Source organism: Rhinoderma darwinii, chromosome 3 (assembly GCF_050947455.1).
Source record: "Rhinoderma darwinii isolate aRhiDar2 chromosome 3, aRhiDar2.hap1, whole genome shotgun sequence".
Lineage (NCBI taxonomy): Eukaryota > Metazoa > Chordata > Amphibia > Anura > Rhinodermatidae > Rhinoderma > Rhinoderma darwinii.
Genome location: NC_134689.1, coordinates 201,670,457 through 201,683,971, shown reverse-complemented (window position 1 = coordinate 201,683,971; position 13,515 = coordinate 201,670,457). Strand labels below are relative to the sequence as shown.

At 41.5% G+C, this 13,515-nt stretch overlaps 1 protein-coding gene across 1 annotated transcript in view; it reads left to right on the top strand.

Moving 5' to 3' along the window:
* The window catches only part of CPNE8 (copine 8), a 424,222-nt gene that overhangs the window by 377,874 nt on the left and 32,833 nt on the right, over positions 1–13,515 (top strand). The window contains exons 14-15 of the mRNA XM_075857239.1: positions 3,668–3,714; positions 9,466–9,647. Of these exons, the coding sequence (XP_075713354.1) occupies positions 3,668–3,714; positions 9,466–9,647 (229 nt within the window). The remainder of the gene's footprint in view (positions 1–3,667; positions 3,715–9,465; positions 9,648–13,515) is intronic.

Sequence of the window (13,515 nt, the reverse complement as noted above, 5' to 3'; positions counted from 1 at the left end):
CACCGTTGTAACAAGTCAGTTTGTGAAATTTCTTCTGTGAGTGGTATTGTTGTAAAGTGGAAGCGTTTAGGAACCACAGCAACTCAGCCACGAAGTGGGAAACCACGTAAAATTAAAGAGCGCGTCATCGAGTGCTGAGGCGCATAGTAAATAAAAGCCGCCAATGCTTTGCTGACTCAAGTGTAGAGTTCCAGACCTCCTCTGGCATTATTATCTGCACAAAAACTGTGCGCCCGGAGATTCATGGCATGGGTTTCCATGGCCAAGCAGCTGCATGCAAACCTCACATCACCAAGCACGATGCCAAATGGTGGAAAGTACGTAGCCTCTGGAGCAGTGCAAACATGTTTTGTAGAATGACAAATCGCACTTTTCTATCTGCCAGTCTGATGGATGAGTCTGGGTTTGGCGAATGCCAAGAAAACTTTACCTGCCTGACTATTGTGCCAACTTTAAAGATTGGTGGAGGAGGGATAATGCTATGGGACTGCTTTTTAGGGGTTGGACTAGGCCCCTTAGTTCCAGTGAATGGAAATCTTTTTTCTTTAGCATACCAATACATTTTGGAAAATTGTATGCTTCTAACTTTGTAGGAACAGTTTGGGGAAGGCCCTTTTCTATTCCAGCATGACTGTGTCCCAGTGTACAAAGCAAGGTCCATAAAGGCATGGTTGGGTGAGTTTGGTGTAAAGCAACTTGACTGGCCTGCACAGAGCCCTGACCTCAACCCCATCAAACACCTTTGGGATGAACTAGAACAGAGATTGTGAGCCAGACCCTCTCATCCAACACCAGTGTCTGACCTCACAAATGCTCTTCTGGATGAATGTGAAAAAATTCCCACAGAGACACTGCAAAATGAAGTAGAAAGCCTTCCCAGAAGAGTGGAAGCAGTTTTAGCTGTAAAGGAGGGGGGGGGACAACTCCATATAAATGCTTATGGTTTTACAATGGGATGTCATAAAAGTTCCTGTAGGTGTAATGTGTAGGTATCCCAATACTTTTGTCCATATAGTGTATATCTACTATTTTTTACGGCAACCACACAACTCAGTGGTCTGTGTGCAAGGAACCCTTATCTGTGAGTCCATTACATGACCATGGACAGAATTTTATCCACTGGAAATAAACAATGAATGTTCCTACTGAATAACAAATAGCCAAGCAAAAATCTTGAAAACCGTGAGGAATAAATAAATAAAGTTTTTTTGAAAATGTTATAACTTTTTTAATTATTCAAAAAAATAACATTAATTTTCTAAAACCGGACAAACCCTACATCTCTTCTGAAAAGAAAGTAAAACCTGTGTCGCTGTAATGCAGAGGGAAATCCATTGATTTGCTAATGATGTGTATTTGAGAAAAGTCTTATTTAATGTACTATCACTTTTTGTGTTCTGTTCAGAACTGATAGGTCCTTAAGTTTAGGGTAGCAATTACATTTTTATACAGATGATATACTGTAGGTGATGTGGTGGGTAAAATTTTTCCTTTAAAAAGTAAATTATTATTTAATTATTTATTTTTGTTTACTCAGGTAATGTTTGTATTAAATACAACTGCAAATGTAACTGCTAAAAAAGCATTGTGTACATATGCATACTAGTGTTGTTTGTTTTATATTCTTTCCCAGCATGGTATCAGAAAAATTTGTCACCAGCAGAGGTGAAAGCTCTATGACTGTTCTAGGTTCCTAGGGTTTCTTCGTTATCTCTGTCTATCTATGTTAATATCTTCACACCAAATTGAAATCAATGGACTGTCCATTTGATGCTCGACATTCCGGGTACTCCTGATTCTCCTGTAGCCGCTCTGGCTAATAGATGAGGTTCCTAAATAGTGGACCCAATCTTTTAACTTAGAATTCCCTAATAAGTTATTTGAAAATGGGATTTCTAAACAAAATGAAAAAAATGACAAAGTATATAGTTACAATGCCTCAGAGAAAAAGTGAGTTTCTTGGCAATGGAATACAGCTCTCATTGATAAAATTAACCCAAAATAGATAATATAACATATCTAAGGCTATGTTCACATTTGTCAGGAGCCTCCGTCACAGATTCTGCCATATTTTCCAAAAGGAATAGCGCAACATGCAGCGCTATTTTTCCCATCAAAGAGACGGCACCTGACAGGCCCTGTTATAAGTCAATAGGGTGTATTGGGTTTCGTTGGTGTCCATCGTACAAAGGTTCCAGCACTGCATCGTGGTTTCAGTTTTTAACGAAATTCACAACGCAAATGTGAACGGAGCCTAAATAAAGCACCACCATTATTAAAATGCAAGATGAAGTTTAGAAGTTTAGATACAGCCCAAAAATTACGACAGAAAAGTAATTGCTAGAAAAAAGAAGGATGTAAAAGTCAATAGAGAACAGCAGAGGTTTTAGCTTGAGATGGGAATAACCCTTTAGACCGTTACGGCATAGCTACAGGATATGCAATAAATGTCTGTTAGGCCCAGTTCACACTTTTTTTTACGCTGATTTTGACGCGGAAACTATTTTGCCTGCAAAAAAACTCTGTGTGAACAATGCCTTCGATATGGGTCCCAGGTCTTGGTCCTTCACCTATATCGAGAATGGGGGTCACCCGACCCCTCTGGTGAGGTGGCCGCCAATTTCAGGCATGGACTATGTGTAGAGGTGGCCAAGCAAGCACAGTTTTCATAACTCCCATAGAACATAATGGAGAGAGTCATGCACATACGTGGTCATTTGTCCACATAGCCCCCACCTGGATTCAGCGGCCGGCAGTCATCTCACCAGACGAGACAGGGGTCGTATGACCCCCATCCTTGATACAGGTGCGGGTCCCAGACCTAGGACCCACATCTGTCGGATGTTTATGGCATAGCCTATGGATATGCCATAAGTGTCTGAGATGGGATTAACCCTTAAGTGACTGGGTCAAATATTCAAAAATCAATACTTGCATGCTATAACTGCAAAAATAATTTAGAATGTTCTCACTATTTCTACATGGGTTTGTAGTGAGTCAGGAGGGGAAAATGCGGACCAATAGAGATGTCATGTAACATAAACATATGCTAATACCATCCACGAGAAAGCCTTGGAAAGATAAGTTGGAATCTTACCATCTATACCCTTTAGCTTCATCACAGGACCATAGGGTGGAAAAATTTATGAAAAACCTTAGCCCTGTTCATACAAAGCTTTTTTCAGGCAGAAAAATTCTGTCTCCGAATCCGTTCAGGAATTTTAAGGCATATTTTGACCTGACCGCGCTTTTTTACCACGTTTTTCGTGGCGTAAAGACGCCGTGAAAAGCGCTCGTAAACAAATCAGAGGTGGAAACTATGGCATTAAAGGACATGCCGCTTTTTTTCCTGCGAGCGGCTAACAGCTGCCCGGGGAAAAAAAAACACCTCTGCCTCCCATTGAAATCAATGAGGAGCCATTTTGGGCGTTTTTTGGAGCCGATTCAGAGGTGGTTTACAAGTCAAAATCAGCGCCAAAAAAACTCAGTGTGAACAGGGCCTAAGATGTCTCTAATAAAACTGCAACCTCTTTAGCAAATATAATTTGGTAAACCTTTTAAAGTAGTTTTATTTTATGGATTTCAGATTAGTACTGGCTTGTACACTGTCCACAGTCACAGTATTTGTTTTAAGAAAAGTAATGAATGTATTTCTTTTGTATTATAGAACCCAAATCAATTTCACAGTTGCCATAGACTTCACAGCATCAAATGGTAAGCCTAAAGTTTTTCTTTAATCTTTACATTTGTCCAGGATTTCATAGAATACAGTATCCAGTAACAACACAAAGGTCTTAAAACAGTAGCTCCTTTCTACTGCTTTATAGTTTAGTAGGCTAGAATACTAACCCCTTCAAGATCAAGGCATTTAGATGCCTAAACATCCACATAAAAATGTCAGCTTTTGGAGTACCACATTCTTAGGCTACATTCAGACGAACGTGGCAACATGTCCTATTTTTTCACAGACCCTTCACACGCTCTGTTGAAACAATGGTCGTGAGAATGGCCCAATTAAAATACAATTGTTTTAACGACCATCACACGGACGAGATACATGCTCGTCTAAATGAGCCTTTAGGCGGAGTTCACACGGGACGGGTACGCTGCGTAAAAGCATGCAGCGTGTCCGTGCTGTGCGTGACAGGGAATTCCCGGCAAAAAAACGCACCAAACTGTGGTGCAGTTTTTCGCTTGGAATGTCCGCTGCGGAAAACTGAAGCACTTAGCAGGCGTGCTAGCAGGCTGGCCGCCTGGGATGACATTTCATCCCAGGAGACCGCTGCAGCCTGTGATTGGCTGCAGTGGTGGTCACATGGGATGAAGCGTCATCCCAGGAGGCCGGCCCACTGACGTCATCCAGGTCGTCCTCCTGGGATGATGTTTCATTCCATGTGACCGCCGATACAGCCTGTGATTGGCTGCAGTGGTCACATGGGATGAAACGTCATCCCAGGAGGCCTGCCTGGAGGAAGAAACACAGACTCCTGGGTAAGAATAATATTTTTATTTTTTTTGAGTTGCGTAATCACAGCGAACCCCCCCACAAAAACTGCAACAACTGCTATTTGTTGCGGGTTTTACTTCCCATTGAATTCAATGGGGAAATCCTGTATCAAATAAGGAGCGTCTACGCAAATACAATTGACATGCTGCAGAATCAAATTCTGCACTGCAGGTCAATTTCTAAAGCGTTTTTTGCGCTCAGAATTTATGCGGCATGTGGATGAGATTTGATTTTCTCATCCACATCGCTGCTACTGTATTTGCTTCAGATTTTCCGCGACTAATTCAGTTGCGGAAAATCCACAGTATTTACGCAACGTGTGAACCGACCCTTGAGGTGAATATTTTTATTTAATTTTTTACTTTGACTAAAATTTTTTGGGGGAGAACGGATCAGACATTTATCGGATACCAAAACACAACCAGTATTTTATATAGGTGGAAATGGGAAATATTAGGGTTAAAAATTTAAATTTCCTTCTTCTTTCTCTTTTGGAATTTAGTGTTATTAGTTGAACCAGACAAATTTAGTTTACAAAATAATCCCCGCTCTCTCGTTTGTATAACAATGCCAAACTTTGACTAGCATGCACCAACCGGTTAATGCACATGAACCAAGAATGCCCAAGAAAGAGGTGTCCGTTTTTTTTTTTAGCTCACATACTGCCTTTTAGTGGTATGTGTGAACTGTAAGGCGGAATTCACATGACAGGGTTTCCCGGCCGGGTGTCGGACGTTCATAAATCGGCCGGCACCCGGCTCCATAAGGAACAATAGACCCCTAATGGGGCTATTCACACGACCGATTTTTTGACGGGCCGGGAAACCCGGCCGTCAATATATGGGACATGCCCTATTTTCGTCCGCCCAGCTCCCATAGAAGTCTATGGGGCCGGGTAATACACGGCCATCACCGGAATGTGTCCCGAGTGATGGCCGGGTCTACCGTCGCTCGCGCTCTCTCTCCTCCTCTCCTCTCTCTCATCCTCCTCCTCCTCCTCCTCCTCACAGTGCAGAGAGCATGTGAGGAGGAGGAGGGTCTTTTTTTGCTCCCTGTAGGAGTCGGAATCCCCAATCCCAGACCGGGAATTGGGGATTCCACTACAGGAGAAGTGAGTGACTACACTGTCCATATATGGACACAGCAAAGTCACTCACTTCTGCAGTGGAATCCCCGACTCTATGGCCGGGGATGCCGCTACAGGAGAAGTGAGTGACTACACTGTCCATATATGGACACAGCGACTTCACTCACTTCTGCAGCGGAATCCCCGACTTTATGGCCGGGGATGCCGCTACAGGAGAAGTGAGTGACTACACTGTCCATATATGGACACAGCGAAGTCCCTCACTTCTACAGCGGAATCCCCGACTCTATGGCCGGGGATGCCGCTACAGGAGAAGTGAGTGATTACACTGTCCATATATGGACACAGCGAAGTCACTCACTTCTGCAGCGGAATCCCCGACTCTATGGCCGGGGATTCCGCTACAGGAGAAGTGAGTGACTACACTGTCCATATATGGACACAGCGAAGTCACTCACTTCTGCAGCGGAATCCCCGACTCTATGGCCGGGGGTGCCGCTACAGGAGAAGTGAGTGACTACACTGTCCATATATGGACACAGTGACGTCTCTCACTTCTGAAGCGGAATTCCCGACCTGTGGCAGGGAATTCCTCTCTAGGAGAAGGCAGTGACTACACTGTCCATATATGGACATTGAAGTCAGTGACTTCTCCTGGAAGGGGGGGGGATGGGTGCAACCTACAGGGGGCTGGGTGGCATCACCTACAGGGGGCTGGGTGGCATCACCTACAGGGGGCAGGGTGGTATCACCTACAGGGGGCAGGGTGGCATCACCTACAGGGGGCAGGGTGGCATCACCTACAGGGGGCAGGGTGGCATCACCTACAAGGGGCAGGGTGGCATTACCTACAGGGGGCTGGGTGGCATCACCTACAGGGGGCTGGGGGGCATCAACTGCAGGGGGCTGGGTGGCATCACCTGCAGGGGGCTGGGTGGCATCACCTACAAGGGGCAGGGTGGCATTACCTACAAGGGGCAGGGTGGCATTACCTACAAGGGGCAGGGTGGCATTACCTACAGGGGGCTGGGTGGCATCACCTACAGGGGACTGTGTGGCATAACCTACAGGAAGCTGTGTGGCATTACCTACAGGGGACTTGGTGGCATTACCTACAGGGGACTTGGTGGCATTACCTGCAGGGTGCTGGGTGGCATTACCTGCAGGGTGCTGGGTGGCATTACCTGCAGGGTGCTGGGTGGCATTACCTGCAGGGGGCTGGGTGGCATTACCTGCAGGGGGCTGGGTGGCATTACCTGCAGGGAGCTGGGTGGCATTACCTGCAGGGTGCTGGGTGGCATTACCGACAGGGGGCTGGGTGGCTTTATCTACAAAGGGCTGTGTGTGGCAACAAATTTAAATGAAATTCATCCGATTTTAAAACAGACAGGGAAAAAAACACTCGGACCCTGTCGTGTGAATGAGGCCTAAAAGGGCAAAAACCAACTGTTTACAGAAATGTACGTGTAAGAGTTGATAGGGACAAGACTAGGAAGTGAAAAACAAGAGGCAGGTAAAAATGTGTGTGGATTTGATATAACATATGGATGCATTATTATATGGGTCCATTAAGTCCATGTAAAATGCCTCCATTTCACAGAGAATGGTCCCTGGCAGTGTTGTTCTGTTAGTGTAGTGGTTGGAAATAATTTTATTTCACAGGCTTTTTATTCATTTTGTTATTAGATTTGTTTTTATTATTTATTATTTTTGCCTTTGTTTTCTTTTTCCTCTGGTTGGAGGAAGCTGAGAAAACATGATCTATCTTATCCCAGCATTCCTCTGTATTTAGATCACAGATAATAGTAATCTAATGCCTGCTTGACCGTTAGATCACTATTAGCAGTTATCTGCATGCATACAGAGGAATGCTGGGAGGACAAAGATCATGTCCTCCTAGCATGTTCCTTGCCCGCATGTAAGAGTTGGAGGCCCATGACATCGTGGGTTTTAATGGCAATGGCACAAATGAGGAAAGAAGCTTCCTGCATTTGGATTTCACTGCTAGACATAGTTCTCACTTTGAACGCTGTGTTTACAGTTTTTTGTGATCGGCAACTGATCATTTCAGCTCCGGCACTTCAGGAAGATCGGGCTGTCAGTGTTAGCCCCATCTCTTTAATGGCAGAGAGCTGTACAGTGCGATCTGCTACTATAAAGGATCACATACATTTACGTTCCTGCTGCATAGAGTATTGAGAATCAAAACGTAAATATACATATTGTGGTCGTCTAGGGGTTAAGTGAAAAAATAAAATACTTATCTATATTCTATTATTTATCAGCAATAGTTTACTTGATTTTAATATCAAAATGTAAATATCAATTAGTTGGCTTCAGGCATTCTATATCCTTGGATCTGTTCCAAGGATTATGAGGGAAAACTATATCCAAAGAGCAATCAGTTTAATCCGGCTCTGCCCCACCACTTGCACTGTCAGACAAATATGTAGTATCAGCATTTATCCTGCATCTAATAAATATGTTGGAATTACATTAACTGCCCGTTTAAAGAGGCTCTGTTACCAGATTTTGCAACCCCTATCTGCTATTGCAGCAGATAGGCGCTGCAATGTAGATTACAGTAACGTTTTTATTTTTAAAAAACGAGCATTTTTGGCCAAGTTATGACCATTTTTGTAATTATGCAAATGAGGCTTGCAAAAGTCCAAGTGGGTGTGTTTAAAAGTAAAAGTCCAAGTGGGCGTGTATTAGGTGCGTACATCGGGGCGTTTTTAATACTTTTACTAGCTGGGCGCTGTGAAGAGAAGTAACATCCTCTTCTCTTCAGAACGCCCAGCTTCTGACAGTGCAGATCTGTGACGTCACTCACAGGTCCTGCATCGTGATGGCCACATCGGCAGCAGAGGCTACAGTTGATTCTGCAGCAGCATCAGCGTTTGCAGGTAAGATCGACTTACCTGCAAACGCTGATGCTGCTGCAGAATCAACTGTAGTCTCTGGTGCCGATGTGGCCGTCACGATGCAGGACCTGTGAGTGACGTCACAGATCTGCACTGTCAGAAGCTGGGCGTTCTGAAGAGAAGAGGATGTTACTTCTCATCAGAGCGCCCAGCTAGTGAAAGTATTAAAAACGCCCCGATGTACGCACATAATACACACCCACTTGGACTTTTACTTTTAAACACACCCACTTGGACTTTTGCAAGCCTCATTTGCATAACTACAAAAATGGTCATAACTTGGCCAAAAATGCTCGTTTTTTTAAAATAAAAACGTTACTGTAATCTACATTGCAGCGCCTATCTGCTGCAATAGCAGATAGGGGTTGCAAAATCTGGTGACAGAGCCTCTTTAAGACTGAAGAAAACTAAAAGGACACAAATTAGGATCCTTTACTACTTGATGTAAAATATCTGAATATTAAATGTTAACATTTAAACAAAAAATGTCAGTACCTTATTGTGTTTAGGCATGGCTGTACACAGGCACTGCATATACTGTACAGTCCTAATAAATCACATTGAAGGGAGATTTACTAACACTGGCATTTCATACACCAGTCTTAATATAAAGCTCACTAGAGTAAGATGCGCCTGGAATAAATTAAGAGCATCTATGGCCATTTGTGCACTACGAGCTGGAGTAGATTCGCGCTAAAATTTACGCCACTTTCTGCTGCAAATAATAGTAAATTTGTTGTCCACCTTGTCTGCTAAGCTGCGGGAGCAAAAGTGACTTTTGTGCCATTTGCGACTTTTCTATGGCAGAAAAATGGTGTCGAAAAATTAATAAATTCCCTCTATTGCGTTAAAGAACTGTTTGTTAGTAACTTACTGCAATACTTAAAATAAAGCTATTTTTAAAAGAAAAAAGTAATAACTATTCAATGGACTTTATTTTGAAACAGGAAACCCTGCACAGCCCACATCTCTGCACTACATGAATCCTTATCAGCTAAATGCATATGGCATGGCACTAAAAGCAGTTGGAGAAATTATTCAGGATTATGACAGTGATAAAATGTTTCCTGCATTAGGCTTTGGAGCAAAGTTGCCACCTGATGGAAGAGTATGTCATGAATTTGCTTTGGTAAGTTTTGTCTTTTTTCCCACTTATTTTTTTATTTGTCATCATAGAACAACCAAAATCCAGATCACCTAATACCAAATGATATTGTATAAAATCAATATGAATATCCAACACAAACTTTTAACCCCTTCAGGACTGAGCCATTTTTTGCTTTTTCATTTTTGTTTTTTACACGATTATTTTTTGTGAGAGGCGTTGTAGTTTCGATTGGCACCATTTAAAGTACCATATAATGTACTGGGAAACTGAAAGCAAATTCTTTGCTGGCTGAAATTTGAAAAAACAAATTCCTCCATTGTTTTTTGGGCTTAGTTTTTACATCCTTCACCGTGTGGTAAAATCGCTGTTCCTAGCAGGTAGTCCCGAGTATCAGCTGTAATACACAGCTGACAGCGGCAGTGTATAGAGCGGGCTCAGTGCGTGAGCCCGCACCATACATCACCCCCCACAGCAGGGTGTTATTTCGTCCAGGTGCGCAAAGCGCTTAAGTATACTGCTGTCTTTTGGTTTTCTTTCTATCTCTCTGATCGCATGTTCAGTGTGTCATTTGCTGGGTCTACTTCTCCTCTTCCCCTTGCTATTGGGTTCCCTCAGGGTTCAGTCCCAGGTCCGCTCCTCTTTTCTTTACACACAGCCCCTATTGGACAAACTATCAGTAGATCTGTCTTCCAGCACCATCTCTACACTGATGACACCAATAATATGCCTCTTCCCAAGACATCACCCCTCCTCTAATACAAAACATCAGTGATTGTCCGCTGTCTCTAATATAATACCTCTCTCTATCTGAAATGAATAACTTCAGAATTACCAGGGAAGCCCATTTATATGGATGACCCATGAGGACAACTTCAGTCCATATGCCCTATTAGGGCATTTGAAAGTTGTGAACAAGGTTTCCCCGCTTGAAGGGGCAGCAGCCATTTATTTGAAAGGCCGACATGTAATGCTACATTTCCCCCGCAGCAACTGCGATAGGGAAAATATGTAGCTGCCATGGCGACCCCCAGCGGTAACTGTTGAATGGCAGGGGCTACTCTTTGAAATAAGGTGGTCTTCATTAAACATCCCCTTTAATAAACTAACTATAATAGCAGATAGAATATAAGCAAAATTGAGTTTCTATCTAAATTACAGTGGGACACATAGGAAATATTTATTTTATCCTTCAGAAAGATTATGGCATTATTTTGTGGATAAGAATGCAGGTCAGCTCTAGTGTTATGTCAAAAATAGACATGCCATTTGCTGGCACCATCACTGTCACCAAAGTAATCTGAGGGTCCTCTGGAAGTCCAATGAGGATAATATGGTTTAGCATTAGATATTACATCACATAACAACCTAAATAATTTTCCAGATTTGTGCCCTTAGAGAAGTTTTTTACATGAATTGTGGGACTTGCAGACTGATGCCTTAAGTACTGGTCTAACTATATGTAAAGTCTGTGCAGCCTGCAAATTATAACCACCAACCAGAAGAACTTATGCACAGAAATATAATCAATAAATATATATTTTATTAATTTCCATAGACATACATGGTAAAACAACTATTCGTAAAATAAAATCATTGTGCATACATTACTCATGAGTCCCAACTCAGGATCCTATACTGTACAATCCCACCTTAGCTGTTTAATCATAAAGTGCTAGTAGTGCAAAGGATTGCTACCCCAATGTTAGTTATATACGTGCAGACATAGCATCCACAAAAACCATGTTAAGCAAGCCAGAGTATACAGACCAAGCAATCCAAGGTTGGGAGGGAAACCCCAACGCGTGTTTCGCTTGTCGCTTTTCTGGGGCTATATTATATTGTATAGAATAGAATCCTGGGTTGGGACTCATGAGTAATGTATGCACGATGATATTTTACTTTACTAATAATTGTTTTACCATGTATTTCTATGAACATTAATAAAATATATATTTATTGATTATATTTCTGTGCATTAGTTCTATTAGTTGGTGGTTAACATTTAACCAATGGGGAAAAACTGCAACAAAAGTGCAGCAACTTCGCAGCGTAAATTGACATGCTGCGGATTAAAAAACCGCCCCGTGTGCACATATCCTTACTATAATAAACTTAAAGCAACCCATATCTAAATTGTTACTTTGGACCAGAGGGTTACTTTAACATTAGGAAAACGTGATTTACATCTTAAACATTTTGGCATTAAAGGCTATGTAAACCTTTAAATACTTTTTTTTTTTACTAAAACAATGTATTATAGTGCTTAATGCAACTTTCTAATTTGTTTTTATTTTTTTTTTAAATTTTACTTTTTGAGATACAGGTTCTATGTTTCCTGGATACATAGAAGCTGTATCTTGCGCTGAAACCTGAATCCCTCAGATCAACGTGACTGCTTCGGTGACAGCGGGTCCTGCGTGTCTCTAAGTTATGAACTTAGATGTGATCGATAACAGCTGACGCAGAATCCGCTGTCACCGAAGAAGTCAGTCCCACTGACCTGACGGATTCAGATTTCAGCACAAGTTACAGCTTCTATGTAACCAGGACACATAGTAGCTGTATCTCAAAAAGTAAACTTTTTTTTTTTTAAATAAAAAACAATTACACAGTTGCATTAAACACTATAATACATTGTTTTAGTAAAATAAAATAATAATAAAAAAGTCTTGAAAGGTTTACATAGCTTTTGAGTTTTTGCTCTCTCAAAGGAATCTCCTGCCCCTAAATCATGGCTTATCTAAGTAGATTCACCATTTAATGAGTGTTTGGCGACAACCATCAATGGGAGTTGTAATGGCAGCATTTTTCTCTTTCTGCTTTTGGAAAGGAGCAGGAGGGGGAAACAGATTTAACTAATAAACTACTGAATATTTTTTTAACAACTTGACAGAAGAGAGAAGACAGATCATAGACTGGGATTTTTTTTCATTAGGTGGAATTTTTAATAATAAACTTTATATCCTTATATTGATGATAAATGGACATAAATAAAATATACAATAAAATATATCAACATTAACTAAACTTAATGAAATGGCTCCAGGAGGTACCCTTTAACACAAGACCAAAACAAGATAAGAAAGGTATGTATTCACAAAGTTACTCAACTTTTTATGCACAGTAATTCTATGTATGATTTGTAAAATGGTGTTTAAAGGTGGACATATGTTTTATAGGTCAAAGAGCACAAGTTGTCTTTAAAAGAATTATACTGTCAGAAAATTACCTACTGTTTAGATCACATTTTATGTTCGCTCCTTCCCGCACCTTGACGTACTATTACGAGTTAGTCCCTTTAGTGCTTTGATGAAACCTGATCGTGGCCCTGTACAAATGGGGTCCTGTAAGAACCAGCCCAAGTGACATGTTCGTTGGGCTGGCCTCACTATGGAGATAGCCTGGGACCAGGTAAAGGGCATTTCAATGGTATGCACTAACAGATACAATATACTGGCATACTGTACATAAGATTGCCTTTTTATTGTAAATAACAAATTTATTTATGGGGAAAAGAAAGGAAAAAAATTAAGCATTGAAAAAATAATGACACCGTATTGCTGCTTTGATGTAAAAATGAAAACATTTTTAGTTCCGGATTGTCGAGATGAAAAAAAACCAAACACATTTTTTTCTTCCATTTACCATGTCACTGGCCACTGAAATCAAAAGTAAACTAGTTTTAATGATTAAAAATAAAATACAGATGATACATTCCCTTTGAAAATTATAGAGTGCTCAGGTGTTGTGTCTACATTATTCCACCCACATTGATTTTTAGCAGTGTGTACTTCTTTTATGTGTATGATAACGCACGGCACTACAGTACTAATTTGGTGGGATGCAGGAAAGAACTTCCACACTCCCAATTACTTGCCTTTTCAGTGAT